The sequence below is a fragment of the Centruroides vittatus genome, unplaced genomic scaffold (assembly GCF_030686945.1).
Source record: "Centruroides vittatus isolate TY-2023 unplaced genomic scaffold, ASM3068694v2 contig_1114, whole genome shotgun sequence".
Lineage (NCBI taxonomy): Eukaryota > Metazoa > Arthropoda > Arachnida > Scorpiones > Buthidae > Centruroides > Centruroides vittatus.
In genome coordinates this window covers 1,247,788-1,275,323 of record NW_027120716.1, presented here as the reverse complement: position 1 = coordinate 1,275,323, position 27,536 = coordinate 1,247,788, and the positions used below count along the sequence as shown (strand labels likewise).

The following is a 27,536-nucleotide window of genomic DNA, read 5'->3' as shown; positions in this document are numbered from 1 at the left end:
ATAAACAGTATTATTAGAATTTTTTAAAAAAGCTTTATAGCATAGATTAAAAATTTTATCAATTAAATAGTATTTTAATTTTGTATTTCTTCATAATTACATGAGGAATTTTTAAAATGATCTTTCAGACTATCTTGACGTGATTTTAATAAAGAATTCATAAATTTTGTTACACAGATTGATTTTTTAAATTTCAGGAATTAAAAACGTAAAAACTAAATCCAAAATAAATGAAATTATAATTTATACCATTTCTGTTTACAAGTTTAAAAAATATTGGAAAGCAGCTCGGACAGAAGACCAGATAGCCAAGCGGCTGCCAATTTTAAGGCTGCAGCCTACCGCAATTGTTCTAAATTATATTGTTTTTATGAAGTAACAATTTTTATGAACAATTAAAAATGAACGTATAAGCGGGGTAAACGTTAATATGGAATCCTACTGTATATATTTACAAAGGAACTTTTTACTTTTCAGCCATGCTCGAAATAATTTGTTTCGTATCAAATTTTATCTCTAACAACAATCTGTATCAAAATTTACCGAATGCTCATCATTTAGCTTATTTATAGTTACTGCATTAACGAGATTTTTAAAATAATATTTTACAGTATACTGTATTTGGAATATCGTGGAGTAATGGATAATAAGAAATTATCACAATTTATTGTATAGTAAGTTACGTAATAATTTTTTCTATATAGTTATCTCGTACTTTAAAAATATAGAGATAAGAAGACTTGAATTAGGCCAAGACATGTGGATGACAGAACTATCAGTTTTTCTTTTTTATCCACATGTTTAGGTATACTGGTAAGTGTGTACTAGGTTTTACAATTTAAACAGACACCAATTAGCTAACATATTTAAAATGATAATTCTTTTCACGCAGCAGACATTACGAGGGCTTTTTAATGACAGATCGAATTCAGCAACTTCTATTATGGGCAGCCGAATAATGAGAGACGGTGGACTAATGTATCCGAGGCGGTCTACCAACGAAAATTCTGAGCTGAACTTGACTCGAACTCGGGCCAAAGAAATAGAACACCTCTGTCATTCGACCAATGATTAGCATTGTCTGTATTCCATAAAACGCCTACTGTTAAAATTACAGATTCTACAGCTACTGTGGTTATAACTACAGTAATGAATATACTTATAATAAAAGAATTCTCTATTAGCTTGAAAATACCACTTATTACTTTAGTATAAATACATAAATGTTTTAGCTTCATCTTGATTTAGACTTTTAAATATTTTAATTTATTCAGCGTATATTTAAATATAAGTTATCATTAATAACATATAGAGAAAATTAATATAAATTGAGATTTAAAGACTAATGTAGAAATCATTTTAAATAAAAATTATAATTTTAAATTAGGATAACTAATGGCTTTTATCAGATAATATTTCGTATTATCTGATAAAAGCCAAATATAGCATTTAATAACAATTAAATAACCACATTTAAAATTGATTTTCAAAATTAATAATAAATTTTGCTGATTTTTCAACGTTAAACATTAAAATTAGGAGCTATTTGAAACAGTTTTGATATAAATGAACTTTTCTTGATAATATAAAATTGAGAATATATTCAAAAACAATCGCATGAACAATAATTGTGTTTTCCAATAAAAATATACTTCATCATTATTTAATGAATTTACATATACACAATTTCGATGAGGAGAAAATCAATTTGTTATTTTTAATAGGTGAAAATATATTATACCGTAGAAATCGATTAAACTAGATACAAATAAAAATTTAGTTAAACACTCCTGTTTAACAGGAACATTCATAGAGATACAAAATAGTAAATCAAAATTAAAACTGAAAAATATATTTTATAAATAAAGAAAAATATTTAATAAAAATAAAAGATAATGATAACAAAAATAAATGATAAGGAACGAAAACGATTAATACATATACATGTTAATCATTTTCCTTGCTTATCATTATCAGGTCACGAACGTTATGACATTTACAGTACTATATAAACCGTGCATTAAGAATCTCGAAATGAGTTGCGAAAAACTTAGCGACACGAAGCGAATTACAGAAATGGTCCTTATATAACAATGTAGAAGACTTTGGCGAGGAAACAACAGCAAGAAATATTACTATACATTTTAAAAAATATTTTACATTAATTATGTACAAAGCAAAAAATTTCATTAGATTATATTCTAATATACAGGATGTAAGTTAAATGTTAATATCTTGTTTATCTTCTTTGAGTTTTGATTAATATAGATTTAACTATATAAGTTATTAAAATTAAATATGACAAATGCAAAAGAATAAATTTGACGATAATCAACCTTAAAAACAAATTTCGAAACATCTCTTGTATCGAGCATTGATATTCTATAATTTCCATCTTCGAAAAGAATCACTTTAAATACTTATTCAAAGCAAATAAATTTTCTTTTGTCGATTTTACAGTTTAAAAAATAAAAAGACTCCTCGAAATATATCTTGTAGTTGGAACAAACCGGAAATGAGCTGGATACCAAAACTGTAAAGCCAATTCCGACGAATCGAAAACTGGTTGAGACGTGAAAAACTTGATCTATGATTACTGATAATTATAAAACGAGTTTGTGTGTGTGTTTAGATGTCTATTTATTTAGCTTCGTTCAAAAAACTGTCCATTCGTCCAATACTTTACAAAACAGGATTAACATAAATTGCCAAGATAACAAAATAAATCATATTATTTATCCCTTATTTTATTCATTTCGGCATTGTAAGATTTCAATTATATTTTAAATAACTGTGACTGCAAATAAAAATCTGATTATTCGATAATGCAAAAATAAACGAATCCACGCATTTTTATCCGTAGATGTAATTTTAAAAACATTATCCTTTAAGCAAAATTACATAACTATTGTATGTGATATTGCAAAATTGTCGTATCTTAAAAAAAATAAACAGTACAATTCTGCATGTCAACATACTAATTTCCATTACAATAACTACTGGTAGTTTATATCTGTTAGATTGCCAGAATATTTTTTTAGAAAAAGTTTTTTTTTTCCTAAATAAAATGTCGCTCTGAATAATATAACAAAGAATAATAATTATACATATAATTTAGTATTATTAAGTAGTGTAGAATTACAAAACTTCTACACTAAGTATTTCTTTGATATTAAAACAAATTATTGGCACTCATTCATTAATTCCAAATTTGAAAAAAAGTGTAAATAAAATGACCCTGATGATTTATATTTTGACTTTTATAAATGTTATTATGTCAATTGTAACCAAATATTTATGAAATATTATATTATTGATTAATTGACGATAATAATAGGGCCTAAGTTAAACTATAGTGTAATTTTTGTTTAAGGTTTAAAACACTGTATATATTTATAACGTGTGATACATATATATATATAGGCCTAACTGATTTCTGAAAGGGCTGGTTTTTCTTATTATTATTCACTATTGTAACAATGATAGTTGCTTTTTTGGAAGGAAATATTCTATTTTTATCTTCGTTCTTTTTTCACATCAAGAATTTCTGGCAAATCTAATTCTACCCACGGTAGTTGAAAGTTCAATAACAGTAAAATAGTCTATAATCGGAGAGTATTAATCTTTTTAAAATTTTATTCATAGATTTGATCAAATTTCTAAGTTTGTTTTAAAACAACTTTCAGGTACTTTAAATATTGAAAGATGAGATATAGTAATTTCGTTTATACAAAATTTTTATTCATACCAACTAGTCATCCAGAGGATAATGAGGGTCTGGAACGAAATACATATTCCGGGCCTCGTAGTAAATTAAATTACTATATTGAAGAAAGTAAACAAAAATTTTATAGAGACCCCTACTTCTTCGGCTCGGGTCAATTTTCTCCTTTTGCTCCCCACTGGACGTTCCTAATTATAACTAAACTTAATTTGATGCAAAAACTTCAACTTAGAAAGACTGCACTTGGATCAAAGCCATTGGATATAATTTGCACCTAAAATTACTTTTGTGTATAAATCTAATAGGAGTTATACACGTGTAGAGAATGTTTGAAATATTTATCCATTAGATGATGATAAAAAAATAATCACTTCATAAAAAATTCAAATCAATTCACGAAAACATTTTTTTTAAATCATCTACCGAAGACAGAATGATATACTTTGTACAGAATATTAAAAAAAAATCAGAAAATCCAAATATTTTGTTTTTCTATTCAAAAATAATGAATTAGTAAAATGTATTTTAAAAATAATCTTTTTTTGTTTAGCAAATTGAAGCAAGACCGAATTTTGAAGTTAAATAGAATAACTTCAAAATTCGGTCTTCGGTCTCGCTTATCGTTTCTTAAACTTCTGAGATCAAGACACTAATTCCGGAAAAACCTAAAATTGAAGATAGTTCGATCTTTGTGTTGCAGATATTGAGCATATTTTGTTATTTTCAATCTTTAACCTTTAATTACAAATTATCCATCCAATAAGGTTTATACACATAATGTTTGATTTATTTATCCTCATTTAACTATTAGAAAATCAATAAATATCTATTAGGCTAAGGAGGCCTATTTATTTTAAGTTTTTGATTGATAAAGCAGACAAGCACACGCCTATCTCGAATAGGTCTATGATCGTTACCATCTGTTTTGGTCACTTTGTTAACTAATAAGTAATGCCCATGACAATTTTTTTCATCCTGTACACACTCTTCGGAAACTGATTTTGCCTGATCTACTAGATTTCAAAAATGGAAGATTGCGATAACCAAGTTTTTTCCTGTATAAATATCTATTTTCTAGTATATTATTTGAAATCGCCAAGGTTAAGTAAGAAACGTTAGTATATGGAATGTAATCAAATAATAATAAAGTTACATAATTAGGTATGATACCGACTGTAATTGAAAATGTTATCTCACTTGTCAGCTATTTCAGATTATTTATTCACTACCTTAAGTTTATGACTTATTCTATAAAATCAAGATTTTATGGAATATAATTATTTCGTGATATAAATTTCTTAGTAGTATTATTATACTGTATCTCATGATGGTTTTTTAAAATTTATTTTAATAAATTATGTAATAATACAATGATATAAATGACTTAAACAAAAAAAAATGTATTGGGCAGCGATTTTATTTGTAAATATAGCATAAATTTATAACTGGTCAAGTTATCAAATACTGTAATAAACTGTTTTCTGATACTAAATTCCTGTTACAATAGTTATCAACATACAATATAACAGGAATTTAATGTTTATTATTATTATATATGTTATTTAAATTACTACTTTCAGAGACAGTTTACAAATAAATAAATACAATATTGTCCTAATTTCCTTAGGAAATTAAGGTCATCTAGTTTTTTTAATAATAATTTTTCAAGAAATAAATGAGTAAATTTGTATATTATAATTTAATAAATTTTGATGACAGGACAATCTCCATTACATACTTATATACAGTATTTTAACAACGTAAACAAGCGTATAAAAAATAAATTTTCTATCAGTTTACTGAAATACTATTGTTATATGTTTAAGATGTATTGTCATGTAGACGGAGTTTATGTAAGACTAACGCATTAAACCTCTACCAAATTCATAGAGCGTGAAAATAAATGTTAAACACTTAGAAAAATAAAATAAGAAATTTAATTAAAAAATGGCTGTTTTTCTAATTTATTATTTTTTATTAATAGCAGGAAGTTTACGACTATCCAAATGTATTATTTTTAGTAAATTATTATATATCAAAAATTACAATTTCCAACAAAAAATTCTATTGGAATAGTTTTAAATGCCCTAATGGATATATTTATATATATATTTTTACTTTCAAAGCAAATATGCATAACAAATAATAGTAAATTTTAAACTTAATCAAACAATTATTCATTTTTAACTGATTTTATAATATTTATGTCTGGAACAAAATACTTCTTCAAAATAATTGAGTATTCAAGTACTATTTTTTAAAATCGAAAACGCATATACATTTTATAGAAATACAAATTTCAAAACTGTTATTTCAGTAAATTATTGAGAAATCTTTAATTTTGCGGATTGTCAGAATGACAAGCGTATCTTTGTTACAAGCGGTAACTCCCATTAAGGGCATATTTTTAGAGAGCTGCGTCAATAATAATTATAATAATAAATTTGCGTCATTTAAATTTTAAACATCATTTTCTCTTCGTTTTTCTAAGCCAACATTTACAAAATTGCTGACTAATATAATATGTATAGATTATCACAATATTCTTATTTGCAAATTATAAAAAGGATGAATTTTATCATTACTTTGTAAGATTGTTTGAGATTCTGTTGTTTCTATCATAAAATTTTTGATAACAGATTACAATGTTTAAATATTAATTTACTAAAATATTTTATTTTGAAATATTGGCAATAAGTTACTGACTTAATTATAATAATGAATAATTTAAATTTTAAGTCCAAAACAGTTTATTATTACTCAAATTTTAATTTTTCAATAATAAATAAATGTGTAAAATATGAATGAGTTGCATAGTTAGTTGTATTCATTGAATACTTGGAATATAATATTAATAATTATAAACAAGTATATTAGTAGATTTTGTGCAATAATTTAAAACATATTTCTGGCTCAGTTCTAATTTATAAATTAATATCTTTTTCATAAGTATGCATCATTAATTAAAATTTAGTTATATAAAAATTTTTTATTGGATAACTTTGTTTGGTATGATTCAAACAGCAATTTATAGATTTGTACAATCATAGAGATTATTTTTAGATATGTTATGAACTTTTGGTATTTCAGTGGAACGTTTAGATTTCAAATACATTTTTAGTTATATTTAGATCCAAAAGTTTAGATTTAAAATATATTTGAAATTAGCTTTTCTCTAACACACAGAAAATTAAATTTATACTGTAAAAAACTGTTTTTCAATAAAATTCTATAAATAAAAAATTTAATTTTTATTATATATTTTTAAATACTGATTAACAAATTCAACAATTTATTTAACTCATTAAATATATGTTTAAAGGTTTCCTAAATAAATTTTTAAGAAATATTTAGAAAAAATTAAATGTAAAAATTCTTAATATAAAAATTCACAATTCAGGATAACAGAAACTTGTAATAATATTTATGTTTTTTTATTACACTAAGTGACAAGAACAAATACAAGTTAATTATGAACTTTGTTCAATATTAGATCTCACATGTACATATAAAATCATAATAGGCAGTTTTTTTGTTTTAACCTCTTTTTATGTTATTATTGTATGCCATCATCTTTTGGTTAAAGTAATATAATACTATACACATTTGTGTTACTATTATTCTAATGCGGTCTAGCTAATTAGATTTTGTGCAGTGAGGTTCGGAAGAAATAAAATCAAAGCACGGTATATTAGTCAGCACAAATATGGAAGAGTTAAAATGAGAATTTCTGATACACAAAGGCTTGCCTGAGTAGTAAGTGGCATATACTGTATATTGTACAATCTGACATCAATATAGTTTTCTCCTGTATAAACATCACACTTTAGATCACCCTATAAAGTCTGTACAAAGGTGAAATGAAGTCAGATTTTACAGCAGGTTGCTACATCTGGAGAAAATAAAAGGATATGATCATTTTTCATTGATGGCTAGGGCACTAGTCTGATATATATTCCAGACATCAGAATTTTCGTCTATCCAGCTTGTCTCTGAACATGATAAAACTAAGCATTCACTGAAAAATTTAATTGCAGACTTTATTTCATTATCAAAAAATATGTACTGCTTTATTTGAAGAACAGGACCGGATTGTAACAAATCACATGCAAGCTTCCTTTTACACAGTTTTCCATTCGTTGTTTCTCAGACGGATGAACAAACAAATTGTAAGAGATTTTCTTTCTCCAGAAAGAGAAAAAATTTTCAGACTAATTTCTATGAATGAAGAATAATCAAATACACAGCATAATAGTTGGTATTATGAATATAATATACAGTTATCAACCCACTAAATATCTATGTCCAAACAGCTGCATATTATGAATATGGAATGATTATGTAATAATTAGCCAACTGAAATGCATATTTTGAATATATTTCTTTAAGTATAGTTAAAAACAACATGCCAAATTTTGCTGTAACAACATTGCCCATCTGGTTGATAACAATTATAACTAGTAAGGCAATCAACATACAATTTTGGTGCAGCAGCTGCCGTCATTTTTGAAGAAAACTTCCTTCAAGCAATTAAACTTTTTAAGTTATTTCTTTCTGGATATAAAACAAATTCACAGCAGTTAACAACCAATACAATTTGGCTAATTTCATAAATTTTTATTCACATATGCACTTCAAATGCTTTGACAGAATGTTGTGCAAAAGGATTTGTGCTTACTTGATGTCGTGTTGCAAGTGCAGCCCATTCTGCATCAAATGGATCTTTATAAGGTGGGGGTTCCGAAGATTGAGATGATGAATGAATGTTCCCATTAGCCCATGTACTTTTTGTTTGGGAATGATTCTGAATTTCTGGTTGTGCTGATTTAATATGTTGTGATCGATCATATGTGACCGATTTATTACCTGAATTTTGAAATACAAAAGCTTCTGCTGAGCCTAATGACTGACTACGTAAATGAGAAAAATTTGGACTGCTTCGACGAGGTGGTACCACTGGTTGTGTTGGTGGTGGTTGTGCAGATGTCATATGTGGTGGAATAACAAATAAATCTGATGGATTTGATGTACTTTTCACAAGACTTCCAGGGGATATATTATCTCCAGATGAGTTATTCTGCTCTTCTTTATCTTGTATAGCATTGGTATTGCTAGCAAGCCAAGCTTCAGCCCGAGAACTTAATCTAGCTCCAGCCCATGGATTTATAACTATAAAAAAATTATTAATAATTATTAAATTATAGTTTATAATTTCTTGGAGTAATAAAATTAAAATTACAGTAGAGTCCCGTACAATGTGCAAATAAAGCAAGCAACAACCCTTGAATTTTGTTGATCAGAGTTATACATTTTTTTTCAACTTATAGGCCAAGGTTTAAACTTTCATAAATTGTGTGATAATGCAGGTTTTGATAATGTGATTTCCTATAATGCGCAACGAATCCCCTGCATTGTATGGGACTCTACTGTATTGCCTTTTTAATTGAAAAAACAAAAAATATATTTAACAATTTCTTAATTAAAAGTTGATTAATTTCTAGTTTTTAATAAACCAATTAAACTGTTAGTGAATTCCTTTTCATTGATTTTTGAATATATATTAATCACTATTTAAACATTAAATACACACATTTAATTATATTTAAAATTTAACAAACTGCTTTTAGTTTAAATTTATATATTTATCAAATTTCAAGAATATGATAAATAAAAAATTGTTAACTAACTATTGAAAAATTTATTGCTATTTAAAGAAATTAATTCTGATGAGAAGTATAACAATAGCATCACCTTGAAGTAATAAAATTATTTAAACAGTTGATAAGTTTTTCATTCTTGTTTAAAAATAACATTTTCTTTTAGTAAGTTTAATTCAACTATACTTTCACAACTCTAGTCATAATCAGGATTTTAATTATAATTTAAATTACAGACGAGAACAAATATAGTTGAAGTTGGTTGTAACGAGCATCAGGGGACCAGCAAGATTTCTTTGTTATAATTGTTTCTCATTAGGGTTTCTCATTTCCCGGTCTTTTGCTTGTCCCGGGATTCCAGGATAAAAGTGAACTGTTTCCTGAGATCCCGGGATAGAATTAATTATTTTTAAAATATACAAAATATCTTGAAATCAAATGATATAATTATTTTTTTATTTTTTAAAGTAATTTAATATGTTCTGCAACCTCCAAAATCATATTAATAATGCTGTGTAAGATAACTTCTACACTTAGCTATTCGTGGCAGCACTCAATTATTGGTGTTTGCTACACTCAGGTTTTCTTTTAGACCCTTTGGGGGACTACGGTCTTGCAGCATAAAAACTGCATGCCAACATCAAACATAGAGGGTACTGTAGCCATTTGTACACCGTTCAAAGAGATCTTATCTTTCTCTACTGTCTATCTCCTCTCCCTCCTTCTTCCTCTCCCCTTTCCCTTGCCCTCTTTTCTGCCAGCTAAACACTTTGTGTATGGCTGATGTCTTTCTTGTATTATCTGTAAGATATATATTAAAAATTTTCTTTGAATTACGTAGAAATTTTCACAAATAGAAAAAATTTATTAAAGTTTGCTGGAAACTGCATACAAAAACAACAACAATAAAAATGCTTTGAATTGAGTTGAAAATTAAAAAAAAAGGAACTTAAAAGGTAATTTTTGTGATTTAAATAAAGCATAATACAGATTATTATTTTAAATTTTTATAATAAGATTTTAAAAAGCAAAGAAGGTCAATACTCCAACCACTCAATCTGATTCTTATTTTAGTAATGAAAAGTCCTGCTACCAAGAATGTTCTTTCCGATTCAATTTATATGAGTGGAATAGTGTTTAGTGCATTTAAGAGAAAACAGATGTTATGTGTTTTTTCACCTGTAGCCTGAAAGTTTTCTAGTTCGTTTCTGAGATTGTATTACTTCTTTTGCTCTCTAGTATTCTTGATTTGTCTGCCTCGGCTGCTTTAATAGCGGCATCAAGCTTATAGCTCAATAATTCAACGATTCATTTGACTTTAATAATTAGGTTTATGAAGAAAAACTTTATACTCGTTTGTATCCTTGCCCAATTTGCACAAGCTGGTGTTACGCAGATTATTGAAGCTACTGGAGCATGGTTAAAAATTAAGACAGCATAAGCACAATTATTCCAGATATTACAGGTTCTGACAAGTAAAGGATTTTTAGAGTCCTGCCACAAATAGGCTACTTATTGATTATTGACCATTTGTGACATGCCATAACAAGCAAAAATTCAAAAAACTAATAAGTAGGATTAAAATTAATAAATACAAATGTATTCTGACAGTTTATGAGTTAATCATACTGTCTATTGGCAAAATTTCCACACCCTTAACATAAAATAAGAAAAAAGTGAACTCTTAAGAAATTTGTGGGATTTCCAGGGATGAGAAGAATTTCCCAGGTTAAAAAAACAACCAAGATCCCGTTTGAGAAACCCTATTACTCATTATATCCACGAAGACCAATGATGTAACTAGGGGGAGAATGGGTGGCTGCTTCAGGCACAAACATATAGGGGAGCTCTGTGGGCAGCAAAATTTGTAGCTATGCCACTGATGATTAGTAAAATCTATCTTTTAATTTTTAATTCTAAATAAATTTATTAAAACAATATGTAATAACATTATACTCCATTTTTATTAATAGTTATATAAACTACAATATAATTAATATTAAACAATTTACTTTTTCATAATTAAAGATAATACTAATTAATAATATGCCCAATTTCAGTTAGTCTTTTTATCTACAAATCTTCAATTTTATGAGTGCTTTATTTTTCCATTATGTTGATACTGTCAAAAATGACAAAGAAAACTTTCTACACACTTTGACATTTAAGCATCACATTCTAACTTCTGAATAATATCTACTTTTTCCTAAACTGAGAAAAATATTTTTTTATTATATAGACATCTTCCTCATAGAAAGGTTTGTTTCTAACTAGAGTATACCATAATTTTACAATTGTAATGATGATTAGGTAAATTGTCAAAGTAGGGCCAGAAGTTAGTCAAGAAAGAGGGAGACTGTCCCCAAATGGAAAGGTAAGTGATAAATAGGCCTGTAATCAGTAGGTCATAAAACTAATTATTCAGTGGTCATACAATTAAGTAACCCTTTCAGTTTATATCTTCCAAGAATATAGTATCACACTTTTTACAATAATTATGAATGTTCATGTGTTTGCACAGCTACCAAAAATTTTCTTGGTATATCCACAAAGTACCCTCGTTATAACTGTGAGAAATGTATGGAAATATGCATAAATTAAAATTATGGCATTTTGCTCATTATAACCATGAACTAGTTATATCCATGTTCCTTATAACCGAGTTCAACTGTATTCCAATTACAGATACTGCCTATTGGTATTATTTTTAGATATTTTTACTTTATAATTTAAAGTTACATAGTTTTATAACTTTAATTAACATCTTCAGTTGTTATTCAAAACTGAACAAAATCTGAATATTTCTGAAAACAGAAATTTGTAATTATTAAATATAAATCAAAATAATCCACATAATTGTATGAAATAAAAATTTGTCATAAATTAACTTTGATAAAATAGTTTTGTGTAAGGCCACATGTAGGCTTCTGGGTTGTTTGTGTGCTTGTGTAGAATTACCAAATGTATGAATAACTATTTTTTGCATCCAATTTGCTTTCTATGACAGCCTTTTTGTTGCTCTGTGAGAATATTGTGTCATTCTATATTATGGTATATTTTGTTTGTGATGCAAATAGAGTAGTGTGTAAGAATACATTTGAATCGTCTATTACGTAAGGACTTAAGTGTTATCATTTCTTGGGTTTCATGTAAGTGATGCCTTTGTAAGAGATTTTGGCCTGTCTTGTGAATTGTTGATTGTGTATGTAAAATGTTTGGTGAGATCCTGGTGCAGAGATGTACATTTTTTGTATACTAGAAATTGTAATGTTGACTTCATCAGATGTCTTCAAATTTTATGTTCTTTATATTGTAATTTGGATATCTTGTATTTTATTTCAACACAAAACATGATTGGTATATTATATTATGCATGTTTTTTTCTTTCTCTTTATCAAGCTTGATTAATTTTTCTGTGTTTGATTAGACCAAAGCATAGATCAGTAATCTGTGAGCTGTTTTTCTGTTTTTGTATTTCCATTGTGCTGTGGATGTGTAGTGAATTTGGTTTTAGCTGTCTGTAAAAAAGATTCTCATTGTTCACAAATACTTTTTGTTTTTACATAGTGTACATATTTTTTTTCATTTCAGTCTTTGTTACTTAGTTGCTTGTTTTTGTTTGAATGTTCAATATATTCTTGTATATACATATTGTGATATTCATGCTGTATGTGTGTTTTAATTTTCTTGAATATTTTCCTAACCTCTTTCATGAAGTTTGGTGTTATGTTGTTTTTAGCATATGGTGAGACCTGAGCAAGACTCAAGCTCACGTGTTAAAAATTAAATAAAAGTGTCAAATCAGGGAAGCAGGATTTGATTCTAGCGCTTGTAAAAGAAAAACTGGGGAAAAAAACAAAATGCAAATAAAATCGGGAAAGAATAAAATTATTAGTCAAGGGAAAACATTTTTAAATAACCTTAAATGGAGATCTAGCATAGAGATTGTGTGTCAGACTTACAATAGTACAAATAATTCAAAACAATAGTTAAATATAAGCAAGAGTTTCAAAGTGTGATTAATTTCCCTTTATCAAATAAAATATGGTGTCAAATTTGACCCTTCATTCAGGGTAGATAACAGGTCAAATTTGACATGTTATCTACCCGGATACAAGAAACTGACCAATTGGAAAGCTAGAGATCCAGGGGAAAAAATCCTTTAAAAGCCTAGATCTCAAGGACAAAGGCGGACTTTCCTCTGTCTCACGATGTGAGTTATCCAACAGGTCTTCTACATATGAACTCTTCATCCTAACTTCACATTTCACCTTGGACTGTTTTGATTTTTCAACACTTTGTCACCGAACTTCTTGACACTCATAAAAACATCTCAACCAACAGCCCTGGGGCCATCGACTCTACAGAAAAGCTCAAACAGTTGACAAGATGCACTATAGAATGTAAGATTTAGAATAAATAAATGGGTTTATTTGTAACTGCAGATGCCTGCCTCGCTTCCATCAACCCCACATCCAATAAATCCCGACTTTTGAAAATCCCCAATTCGGCAACTTTACAATATCGTATCAGCCTGCCTAATTGTTGTTTAATGTTATGTATTTGTTTCCAGTTTTTCAGACAGGCTTACAATTTGCCTACATTTTGTATATGCCTATTTGCAAGTTTAGTTAAAAAACATTGTATGTAACTATAGTAACTGCACCAAAACAGATTAATATATGTATGTCTGAAAGTTTTAATTCTAGTTGAATGTGTTTTGCTAATATCAATGGAGTAGAGTGTTTACACAGTGTAGAATATTCCTTACTTGCTTTGATCTGTGTATTTTGGGCATTTGTGATCTCTGTGTGGCATATTTACTACATTTAGTGAATGTTTCTAGGAATAAATTTGTGTGTGTGTGTGTGTGTGTGTGTGTGTGTGTTAATTAATTCTGTGTATATTTTCATGAGTGACTGTTGTTGAGGCAATGTCAGTAAGTGTCTGATCTGTTTGTTAGGATTTTACATTAATTATTTACAACAAGATAATCAGTAATACTGTTTGATTAATTAATTATTTAATTATCTTGTAATAATATTTAAATTTTCTTTTATCTGTTATCACAGGAAAAATTAACAGTTTAAATTTTTAGTTCAATCAATTAATTTTTTTTGTATTTAAATAGAAAGTAATTTACTTTTTACAATGAAATATAAATCATTTTCTTAAACTTTTTTTATAATTCAAAAGTATTTAATAATTTAAAATACCTTGTTGATTTTGATGTTCTTTTACTGTTGAAGACAAAAAAGGATCATCAGTACTGCTAAGGAGTGTAAGACCTTGAGATAGTTGCTGGCACATGGCACTGATGGTGTCTTGCTTTTCCGTTACTGGGGAAGATTCCGGAATTGGAGTCACTTCAAAATAAATTCATTATTATTAAACAATAGAATATAATAATGAAAGCTATAAACTTTACAAAGCTATACAAAACTATAAACTTTATCATTATATATATTTTTTAAATTCGTTAAATGAAGATAATTTTATTAATTAACAACAGTATAATAATTTTATACATATAATATAGATTTTATACATGTAAGAAAACAAGCAAATAATGCATTTATTTCATTCTCTCTACCTCTCTTACATATACATGTAATTTACTTCTAAATGTAAAAGAATAGAATACATATAAAGTAAATGTTACTAAAATGAAAAGCATTCCTACAGCAGACAACTCTAGGAGTCTTCTTCAGTTTAATCTTGTAGAGTTAGAAAATGCTTAGCAAAAATTATTCTAAAATGAACAGAAATATTTATAATAAATTCCAATTTTTGATTTTTTTTTTAAATAAGTAGTGTATGTTTTCTTGTTCATGTTAGGCTCAAAGACCAAAATTACTCATTGAGCGAAAAAAAATGACAACAACATGTTGTGGTCATTTCAAAACAGCCACGAAACAAAATTCGCGTCATGGCAGTTGTAAAAATGGCCACAATGCGTTGTGGCTAACTCAAAACGACCACAGAGTGAAATTTGTGTCATGGCTTTCATGATATTTGACCACGACGTGTTCTGGTGTTTAAAAAGCCATAACACGTTCTGAATGTTAGCTGATGCAACCATGATATGAAGGATGGGTTGTAACTTGTCAATAGGCCTATTGCAAACACTTGCGGAATTTGTATTGTGTTCATTCTTGACTAGTGATGCCATTTCTAGGGTAATTACCCTTTTCTAGAGTAATTTCAACCTCTAAGAGTAATGTTTCGAGTAGTCTTATATTTAGGGTAAATCTAGGGTAAAACTATCCTGTGTTCAGTGGTCTTATTACTTATCATGCCACAAGTTTTACTGGAAAAAGTTTTAGCCTAAAATCATTCTGTTTTTCCCTATAACTGGAGGGTTTTAGGATAGGACAACAGAAACTAAAGAAATAATGCAAATTGATACTAGGTATACTGTACAGTGATACCTCGGTTTTCGTCAATAACTCATCCGAAAACAATCGGCAAAATCCAAAACCAATGATAACCGAGGTATTACTGTATATTACACCCAAGTAGGATTTCGCTTTTCTCAACCTCCATGAATTGAGCCATTGGCCCTCGCCATATCAGATGTAAATTAATACCTCTAATAAAGCCTAAAAATCCTAAGACATTTTAGTTATTAAAATTTTTAAAAATGAACTAAGAATTGTTCTGATTATTATTTCACAATAATAGTACAGGGATCTGCATCATAGAATCGTTCGTCTTATTTTTTTTTTATTCGAGCATGAGCTCAAGCTTGAAGAGTTTTCTCAATTTAGGGTAATTTTCTGCAGTTGAAATTGGTTTGAATGTTTTACTTAGGATGCCTGATGTTGATCGGGGACATGCAGCTCCCAGAAATGTTTTAGCTGTTGTTATGAGCATTAATCCATCAGGTCTCTATCAGTTAGGAAACAAGGAAGGTCTTCTTGACTGACTTTACACTTGTAATGAATTTACAATTTCTGAGAGTAACTTTATTAACATTCAGGACGTACCCTGAACTTCATTAACACTTTGCTCAGCATCCATGTTAACATTTAGAAATAAGCAACGGTTTGTAATGTGTCACTGTAAAAGATATTGTATTGTTAAAAAATGCAAATGTCGCTCAAACAACATAAAATAAAACACAAAATGTCACGGTAATAGTTCTTGTAAAAATAAATAACTCTGCAACATTCTCGATTCTCATAAAAAAGACTGTATTAATAAAAATTCCTGACAAAGTAATTATTTTTAGTAAATTAGTTGTTAGAAAATGTTGACATATCGAGTACCGCAACAGATTTTCATAAATAATTACATGTTGTTGAAAAGTAACCAAGTTACATTTCTGTATGTGGTGAATAATTTTGTTACCTACTTATATAAGATGATTGAAGATAAATAAATCATAATGAAAAAGAAAGTTTTATTTTCTTATCATCACCTCATTATTAGTTAACATCCAAAACATGTGGTGGCTTTTAACCATAATAAATCCATCACACAGTGGTTTTTAACTTTAGCAGCTGATTTTTATTTCATCGTGTATAGTATATCAAGCTCCTACAAGTATATGTAGTTAGACCTTTAGCACTTTTTAGCAAAACAAAAGAAACAAATGTGTATTTTTCTCCATTCATTTTATTTCTTTGAAATGTTTTTAAGTATGAAAATTAAATTTCTAGAAAAACTTGTAGAAAACTAATGTTGTTCAGCATTAAAAATTGTAAATAAAAATGTTTTGAGGCTAGTATCTATATTTTAAAGTTACAAACCACTGTGTGTCGTATGATCATCTATCGTGGTTGCATCAGCTAACATTTAGATCACGTTATGGCTTTTCTTAAACACCAGAACGTGTCGTGGTCAAATATAATGAAAGCCACAACACAAATCTTGCTTTGTGGTCATTTTGAGTTAGCCACGTGTTGTGGCCGTTTTTACAAATTCCATGACTCAAATTTCACTTCATGGCCATTTTGAAATGACCACAATGCGTTGTGGTCGTTTTTTCACTCAATGAGTGATTTCAGTCCTTGAGCCTAACATACACGCTGACATAAAAATCAAAGCATTCTCTTAAACTATTCCTAGAACCTTTGACTTCAATATGAAAATATGTCACAAGTAGACATGCAAATGACAACAGTTTCCTCACCAATGAATGATCAGATAATTTGAAAATTCTAGTAGAATTTTCAAAAACAATCTATATAAAAGTCATCAGTCATTCACTGTGACAATCTGACTGTTCTTATCTGTGTTACCTGATTGAAATTGCCAATGGTAATATGCTGAAGATGTACTTAAGTATCTTACCATGTTTGAGAGGAGTCAAATTATTGGACTACAGGAAGATGGCTAGTCATTTCAAAGAATAGCATCTGTATATAAAAATATAGCAGTAGCAAGGTGTTGGAAGCAGCAAGTACAAAAGAGCACCGATAAATGCTATAAAAGGGTATGGCGGGCCCAAGACTACTGCTAGAAAAAGTTGTCGGATAAAACAAATCCAGAATAATCCAACAGCTTTGCTCTCCACTACTGAACAAGATATCTCATCCATTTTGAGCATAGCAATGTCATCTGCAGTGATGCTTTGACCAATAGACATAGAGAAATGCTGAATGGCATTGTGTTTGGAGATGAATTGTGTTTCTAGCTTATCCTACAAATTACATATGGAATCCTATCCTATAAAAATACTCTATGTATGGAAGAAGAAAATAGCCATCAATACTTCTGCCAATGCCATATTTGTCTCCCCTTTATTTAATTTCCTTCCTATATCTCTTTGTGATCTTCATATCTTCTGTGCTTCCAACATACTCATTATTATTTGTTTTGTCTAAGACAATGGAAATCCTGTACACTTCACTTCTTTGATCGTTTATTTTTTCAATCCTTATGTATTTGTAAACAGTAAGAAATCAAAATGTTACAAGCACAATCCAGAAGTTTTAAAATTCAGCTTAAAAACTTTTTGGCATCAATTCCCATTTACTTTGAAATTTTATGTTAAAAGACATTCTGGACTCTTTTTTAAACACTGTTTTAGTTCTTCAATGTTCATCATATTTTTTTAGATTCTTACCAAAGAATATTGCAACCTCTCTATTATTTATTTTTTAAATATAATCTTTCTATAAAGAATATAAAATAGTCCTGTGCATTAGTGATCTGAAAGACACAATCTTATGTTTAAATAGATCATGTCAGAAAAAATGAATATATGATAATACTTCAGTTGGTTTCTTATAAACCATTGTAATGAAAAAACATTTTTCAATTTTAATATGTGACGGACAAATGGACGAAGGTGTTCAATCAAATTTTTCGATTGTTTCAGCTCCACCATTTTATCAAAAGATCTGTTGAAAACCATAAAATTATTTCCCACGAACTTGCTTCCTCATTGAGGATGATCCATCTAGTTAGTCGTGTGTCACCGGAACTTTTAGAAGTAATTAACGTATTGGACACCCGACCCTTAACAACGAGATCCTGATCTCATGAAAAAATCCCAAGAGGAAAAATAATAAGAGAGAACGAGGACAAATCCAGGCAGTCACCGTCTGGTCAACCACCGTGAACCCAACCCTGAAAAAATTCCTGCAACCTTCTGACCTACGCCCAGGCATTACCCCACCTAGAAGATCGGGAAATATTACCGTGTGGATTGTTTTATTCTGTAGATTGCGTGCCTCTGTGGAATATACTGTCTAAGATTGTGGATACCCTGCTGCACAAGGAACTCTAACATCTCCTTAACCAAAGTACTTATCAACTCGTGGATCGTTTGTAAACTCTCTCTCTCCGTATATCTAGGAATACGTTATTATTAGCTATGCGTCATGCTGTAATCTCTGTTATTTTTATTAAATTTATTCTTGTTACTTAGCCAGTATCCTGAATGACTTACTTCCTCATTTCTCCTTCCTCCACCTCCACAACAGACATATCCGCTCACCCACGACCACTCGCGTGACGTAACAACTCTCCATCACGATTTTTGAGTCCTGAAAGACTCGGTGGTGTCACATCCTGATGAGGGGTCAAAGAGACTCCGACCCTCCGGTCACAAATATATATCCAGAATATGGATGCTAAATTTACCAACTTCATCTACTTCTAGTTACATTATTTTGGTTAATCTTAGAAACAAAATCTTTATATCTCTCCTCCTTTTTCTATACATCAAAATATCATTTACAGTATATACCTAAAAATCACAATGGTATTGTCCATAAATTCATTAACTAATGAGGCTTCAACAACAAAAATCTGTGAATTCTTTTGTTACTAGAATCTCAATAGGTGTTCTCCTTGAATATTTGTAAACTCAGTCTTCACATATGAAGTAGGTTTAGTAAACAATTATATGTAGATATACTCAATTATAACTTTGTTCATCTGTTGACCTAACTCTTCAATCTTTGATGTTAATTTGATGATGAAATATAAAGCCCAAAAAATGTTTATTTGTAATAAATTAGTGACTCTTTAAACATTAATAGCAGTATTATATTTCTCATGCTTAAATATGGAAAGTTGAACAAAATATTAAAAATATTTAACATTTAGTATGCCAACTAAAAGTCAAAAGACTAAAAATAGAAATTCCATTTGTAAGATATGCTGTTCATTTTGTAACAATGTCAAATTTGACAATATATTTTGAATAATTTGGTTTAAAAAGGCACAGACACACAAATAATAGGTTTAATTTGATTCATTATTTGAAAATAAAGTGAGTACATCTGTAACTGATAATGGAAATATCATCAGCTTTAAATAATATTTAAGAAAGAATAGAGTTTCAGAACTTCACATATTATAAATAAATCCTTTCTCAATTTTGCTTTAAATCTAAAGATATTTCCATTAATAGCAACAAAAACATTATTTTTTAGCAAGTGTTCTGATTTTATTTACTGGACAGAAATGGGATGTTTCAGGGATGAAATATTTTAAACAATCAATTACTAAGAGAAAATTAATTTGTTGTTATTTGTTTAATATAAAATTTAACTAACATAAAAGTATGCTAGCAGCACCACACACAGACACAAAATAGAATCAAGAATCATATGCATAGTCTGTAATAATGTATACTAAATAAAATTCAATAACAGCATTATTTTAATAAGATACAAAGAATTTTTAATTATTTGAATTTTTATATCAAAATTTTGATATTAACTGTGTTTAAAAAAATAAATAACACTGAATAATTAGTTCAAGAAAATTATTTTTAATTTTTTTTAAAATGAAACAGTTATTTCATAAAAATTTAATTTTTTACTAAAATAAACGTTTAAACAATAACAGGATAACATTCCTTTATACTATTATAGTTTATATAATTTTTTAATAAAAATAGTTTGAAATATTTAATATTTACCTGTAGGTCCATTTTGTATAAAAAAAACATCAGATGATTCAAGAGACATTGCTCTTTGCCGTTCTAATGTTGAAGGAAGATCATTCAAACGTAATGACAACTGCCGTTTAAATGGAGAAGTTTGATTTAAAGTACTAAATCCACGAAATGAGCCCTGTCTCTGAAGCATTACTTGAGTTGCATGAGGTCTTTCAATGGCAAATGGATTATGAACTTGTTTCACTGGAGGTGGCTCTGTAAAGAAAAATTAAAATAATTCTATTTACACATGTAACTATTGAATTAAAATTAAAATGATAAAACAAAATGGAATTAAGCAGAAATTGAGAAATAAAAACAAAAAATACATATTATATATGACATACATAATTTATATTTTTTGTTTTTGTTGTTGAACCCTGATTTTGATGTAACAATATTTCAAATTTCTTTTGCAGACATTTGTTGAAATTAACATGTTATTTTTCTAAAACATGCTTTTTCAAATTGGGACAATTATCATTTTGAAAATATTATGAAGTACAAACAAAAAATAACAAGCATTCATCACTAGATGTGTATATTAATGTACATCAAATAGAAAGTTGTCATCATGGAGTCAATAAGCAGATAAAAAATGTATACTTTATAAACATAATTTAAAATAAGAGATTACATTAATAATAGTGAAAAGTAATAAAACAACTGCTTCAGTAAATAAATTACAAAAGACAAACTTCAAATATTAAAATTTTATGTTTAAACTTAATAGAACTGCACTTCACCCATATACTTACTTGAGAAAAATCTATAGTATAACCTCCGAATAGCAGACACTGTCAGAACTGAAAAGTTTGTTTGCTATTTGGAAGTACAAGTACATACTGGAGGCCATATTATATTTTAATCTGGTCATTATAAAGTGAAGAATATGATGGACTATGAAAACATCACACATATAAGATAGTGAGGTTAAATGAAACATAAAAATTACGACAAAACATAAACATTGATTAATTATTAATTCATCACAAACTACCTGAGCAGAAGTAACAAAAACGAAAAATGAAACTATTATTATGAACAGAAGGGAGGACGAAGGTCAGTTTTGGCAATGAAAGTTTAAATGTCAATTTATGAAGGCAATTTCCTAGCCAATTCAAGGAGTAAGAAATGTATTCATTATTCTTGTGTTTATAACAACATTTATGATCTAAGCAACTAATAAAAATCAATATAGGGATTTGTCAACTTTTTAGTTATTGAGTAGGTATAATTTTTTGAACAATTTTGCTTTTTACAATAAATAATTTGTTAAAAGTTATTTTAGCCACTACAAAGCTGTTAAGATCATAAATTATTTCATAAATGCAAGAAAGCTGAATATTTTCATACACTTCAAAGTGGTTAGCAAATTGCCTTCGTAACACAAACTTTCACCAAATAAACGCTGTTGTCTTAATCTCAAAACTGCTAATTTTTCATTATTACTGTACTACAGTTCTTGTCAAATGAATGAATAACATGGGAAAAGTTTATGGTTTCTTTGTACAATAAGCTTAATTCCAACTATAAGATAGACGTTTGATAACATCAATATGTATGACGATAAGTGATGATTGACAACTTAACCAGATTAGTGTTCTCCAACAGATAATGAATATTGTTTGATTTTTACAATCTGCCCTCCTTCCCCATTCCTATTTTAAGCCAATCTTTATTTGATGCCTACAGTCAAAATTTATCCTCTGAAAGAGTATTTGAACTGATTCTTTGTTTTAGTTTTAAAATATTTTGTACATAATTAATTCTTTCAGACTATTGAAGGTGGGACTTTGTGTTTTTGTAAGGTAGGCATCCATTATTTAGAAGTAAATACAGTAGAGAGTCGTTTATCCGAATCAATTGGGGACTGGGGTTGTTCGGATAAGTGATTTGTTCGGATAACTTATTATGTACGAAAAAATATATTAACCTATCCGATGTTGAAATTTTTCTCCGTTGCGTGTCACTTCGTGTTGAATTTTTCTTAGTTGCATGTCGCTTTGTGTTGAATTTTCATCGATTTTAAGCCTAACGAAAATTTTTATAATAATAATCAAGGCTATTGTATTGTTAAAAATTATTTCTTTATTTTGTACAAACAAAATAACTATATTGAAGAATATAAAAACATGAAAATTATACTTTAGAAGTAAATCTAGTATCAAAAAAGTTCGGTTCAGCACAACACAGTCTGACTGGAAAGCGTTCAGATAACCGACGTTTTGGATAACCGGGGTTCGGATAAACAACTCTCTACTGTATTATAGACATCCTATTTGAAGGATCTGATTATTGTAAAAATGTCCGTTAAGTAGCGGTTTCCACTATTTGGGAGTGTCGTTAATGGAGGTTTCACTGTATATTCTTTTGTCACCTCATTATCACTTCATTATCAATACACAGAAAGGATTCTTAAATCACTGGACCAGGAATTCAGCAATTTCTTATTGGTCAATGAGGAGTACACAACAATCCTATATTTTGTTAGTAGTTTCCCCATCCATTCATTTGCAATCATGTTTTTGTGCTCGAAGAGATATTTTGTTTTCCATTATTCAGGAACTTGGGTCAATACCATATTGATATCCTTAAATTTGCCTATCTTATATTTTTTCTTCTGTTTTGTTTTCTATGAAAAAGTTTTCATGTAAGATAGCAGGATTCCAATGGGTGTCCTGGATTGAGATCCAATCTCTTGAGATCCTATGATCTCAAGAGCTCCATCTTGAGATCATAGAAAATTGATGAATTAATCCTTTCTTGTTTCCAAGAAGATATTTTGTTGTATAAATATTATGCAGAAAATGTCTTAATTATATGGAAACATAAATCATCTTGGCAAACCTTTATTATGGAATATAACAATAACCCTTTTGGTGTACAGATTAAACTAGACCAGGAAAGTCAAGAATTAGTTCATTTCTTTGACTTATACATAAGATTTAGGCAAGGAGATATGTACATGAATGTCTATAGGAAGCCTGATAGCCTGCATATACACATTCCAGTTTCCTCCTATGACCTCTTCCTATACAAGTTGGCCATCTTAGAGCCTTAATAAAAAGAGCCTTCATTCATTGTTCAAGCATCATTGGTACCATTAATGAATTAAATTATATTATGAAAGTGGCACTTACACAAAGGTTTACCAAAGCAATACTATTTAAAAGTTGATTATGATATATGATCATACTAGGTTTAACATCTTTGTTTCAATAAAAAGTAAAACAAATTCTTTTCAAGTGATGTAAAATGAACTTCTGCAATGTTTTCCTGTGTTGCTTCAAGTCAGCAAAGAATTCAACTATAGCATACCATAAAAATTCAACAGTTTATCATCTGCTACTCAATGTCATATCCCCAAATATCCCAAAGATCCAAAAATCAAACATCTGCAAAATACCCTCATTGTATCCTAATTTTGGAATTTCACCATCACATGTCAACTATATCTCACAGTACAAGACTGAAGGAATACAAAATGGACTTTGACACAAATAAATGTAATGTAGGCCTTAGCTGCTTTTGGATCTGTTTCCAGAAATATTGTATAATGGGATGAAACCAGGATTCTGAAGAAGGCTCATGATACATCCAGGACTGAAGTTACAATGGTTCTGCAAATTTATAAGTAAGCCATTATTCGTTGGATGCATTAATAAGTAGGACACATACTCTCTGCCAGGTCTAAAAGTTTCTCCTTAAGAAACATTTCAATTTTTCTTAATTCTTCATCTTTCATTTTATTATAAGTTGTTACAACTTATAATAAAATATTCTCTTAACTGTTTCTGATTATTTTAAATTTTAATATTTTATGTTATTTGAATTGTATACATTTTGTAAGTGCAAGTACACATATTCTAAAATTTGTATTTCATATTTCTTTGTTCTTCAGAACCAGAAGATTGGCATAAAACATTATTTTACATGGCAAAAACATTAATATCCAGTTTAAATAAATAAAAGTAAATAAATAACAGCAATCATAGTTGAAATTTCAAAAATCATAATTTCAACTATAATTGCTGTTATTTATTTAATTTTTTGGAATTCTTGTTCTCATTTTTAAAATTTTTGTATTCATGATCTTCTATTTTTCCTTTCTATTGTAAATGAAGAAGGTCAGTGAAATTGGTGAAAAACATTCTTATTTTATTAAATTCATTGCTGGATTTTAAAGGTGTGATTTTTTTTGTGATCTATCTCTTAAAAATAATAATAAACAGCTTCAAAAATTGGCAAATAGCATTTAAATTCAATTGTTTAGTGCCATTTTCATGAAAAGGCATAAATTATTAAACTTTGATGTCTTGTAGCATGATTTATTTTACATTTTGGGATTTTGAATTTTTCTAGTAACATACTTCAATTATCTTGGTTTAATTGTACAATTCTATTTTTCTGTAAAAAGTTTGCTTCTACTTAAACATTTTACATCAATGAGTAAGGCCAATGAAGCTTTATTTATATTAACTTATTATTATATTTATTTTTAAATATATAAACTTATTTAAATCAGTTAATTTTAAATAAATGTTTAGAAAGATTTGAATTTAATATTAAAATTAATAATATATAAAAAATTATATGTAAACCTGCAGGTTTGCATTCCTGTGGATCTTGCATTCTTTCAGTTAATGAAGTCTGACGGAAAGACCCCATACGAGTAAATGTTGCAGTCTGAGGATCAAAATTCATAGTTACAGCTTCTTTATCTCTCTTTTGTTTTCTTTCTAAACAAACAGCAAATGCACAGCCAACTGCATGACTTAGACGTTCACCCTAAATAATTAAAATATTGAAAATATTGAATTAAAAAATAAAAACAAATTTTGAACTACAACTTTTTAATATTTAAGAAAATGTAATTTATTTGAAATTTAAAAAAAAAATTGATTTTCATGTAAAAATAATATATTTTTCATCATACAAAGTGATAAACTTTATTCCATCTTTGTAAATAAACAAATAAATAAATCACTGCTAATTTCAGAAAGCCAACTTTTATTGAACAAAAACATATTTATTTAACAGTTTAGAATAATGTAGCCACATTAAACTGTTAAATATTAGACTAAGCTGAGAATGATCAAATTTTGACTGAAAACATTTCTTTTAATTAATAAAAGTTAACTTCCTGAAATTAGAGTGAGTGAGTGAGTAAATAAGTGAATGAATAAATAAATATATATATATATTTTTTGTTCACTATGCACACCTAGACAATTCAACCAGTTGCTATGCAACATGGCATTTATGTTAACACACTTCTAACTTAGATAATGTCATAAATATCACACCAAAACATTGATTGGATTTTATATATTAATTAATTCTACATTCTATTTGTTGGATTTACATGTAGCACCATCTACTGAAAAAATTATTTAAGAAAATAATAAACTAAATATAATTTTTAAAATGGATAAAATTTTAAAAAATATATATTATATTCATTTAATTACTTCTACAATAATATAGCATAATAGATTAGATGCACTATATCTTTACTGCAACAGATAGCACATAGCACTTGCCTGCATGGAATCAAAAGTGTTACCCCGTGAAAAGTCTATAAGTACAGTAATACCCCGAACTTACGCAATAGGTGGGATCGAGCGATATCCATGTAAGTCGAATTCGCGTAATTCAGGGTATAATTTCACATATAAATACATACAAGTTATTTTTAATTGGGGACGAAGACTAAAGAAAACAATAATTTAGAAAAAAATGTTTAATACTTAGATTATACATATGTATAACAAATTATATTATTAAAATCGTAAACCGAAGTTATTTTGATGTAGAAGGCTTTATAAAATCTAACAAATTCGTCTGATAGCTCAAAGATTTTTTTCTCTCGCAAAATTTCCTCATAGCATGCTAATAATTTTTTTATTTCTCGTTTTGTAGAAGAAATGCACTTTGTTGGAGTCTATATTTTCTAAAATTTGTAACCCCTTTTCAATTGAACTGAGGCCTTCTGTCAAGTTTTCACAGCTTCAAGAATTTTTTCTTTACCTTTTATAATTGTTCTGACTGTCGATTCTGGTAGATCAAACTTCTTTGCCAATTCACAGATTTTCATTTTTGTATCGAAGTCTTTAATAATGTTAACTTTACATTCCAAAGATAAAGTTTTTCTTTTCTTGTTTGATGCAGAAGAATCAGTTCTACTTCGTTTGGGTGACATAGTAGAGACTCTCAAGTCTCTGTAGATATAACAAACACAAAAATAAATAACAAAATAAATTGTAGCTATGCATCGATTCCACGCGACACGTCTGAACATGTAAGCTGAACAATAGTTGGGGAGAGTGAGTAATCGAGAGTTGCGTGGCGCTCAAACAAAAGACGAATCGTCGAGATTTGAAAATCACGTAACTCCGGGTTCGCGTAAGTTGGGCTAGCGTAAGTCGGGGTATTACTATATTTAAATTTTCCACATTTAATAATTTGGATTTTTCATTTCTAAAGATACTTTCTTAATTCTAATAAGTGCCCTCCAGTAGCCAAGAGGATAAGATCACTGAACACTGGAAGTCAGTTGTGGGTTTGGGCATGACCAACAAGCTGGCCACATGGAGTTTTCTGGGTCTTCTTCACATTAGTAACCAGCTTCACACAAAAATCTTCCTGAAATGCATCCCCCTCAGCAGCTCACTCATGTGTCGCATTGCTGTAACCAAATAAACCAAACTAATTCTAATAATTTTTCTATAAATGCAATATTTACGAGAAC

At 28.5% G+C, this 27,536-nt stretch overlaps 1 protein-coding gene across 4 annotated transcripts in view; it reads right to left on the bottom strand.

Annotated features, from left to right (window-relative positions):
• Positions 1-7,136: 7,136 nt before the first annotated feature.
• Positions 7,137-27,536, bottom strand: part of numb (NUMB endocytic adaptor protein) — a 95,991-nt gene continuing 75,591 nt past the window's right edge. For all 4 annotated transcript variants that reach the window (XM_067273125.1, XM_067273132.1, XM_067273117.1 and 1 more), the window contains 4 exons: positions 25,387-25,573; positions 20,765-20,998; positions 14,598-14,747; positions 7,137-8,893 (listed from right to left, as the gene is read on the bottom strand). In XM_067273125.1, the coding sequence (XP_067129226.1) occupies positions 8,346-8,893; positions 14,598-14,747; positions 20,765-20,998; positions 25,387-25,573 (1,119 nt within the window). In that variant the 3' untranslated portion in view covers positions 7,137-8,345. The remainder of the gene's footprint in view (positions 8,894-14,597; positions 14,748-20,764; positions 20,999-25,386; positions 25,574-27,536) is intronic.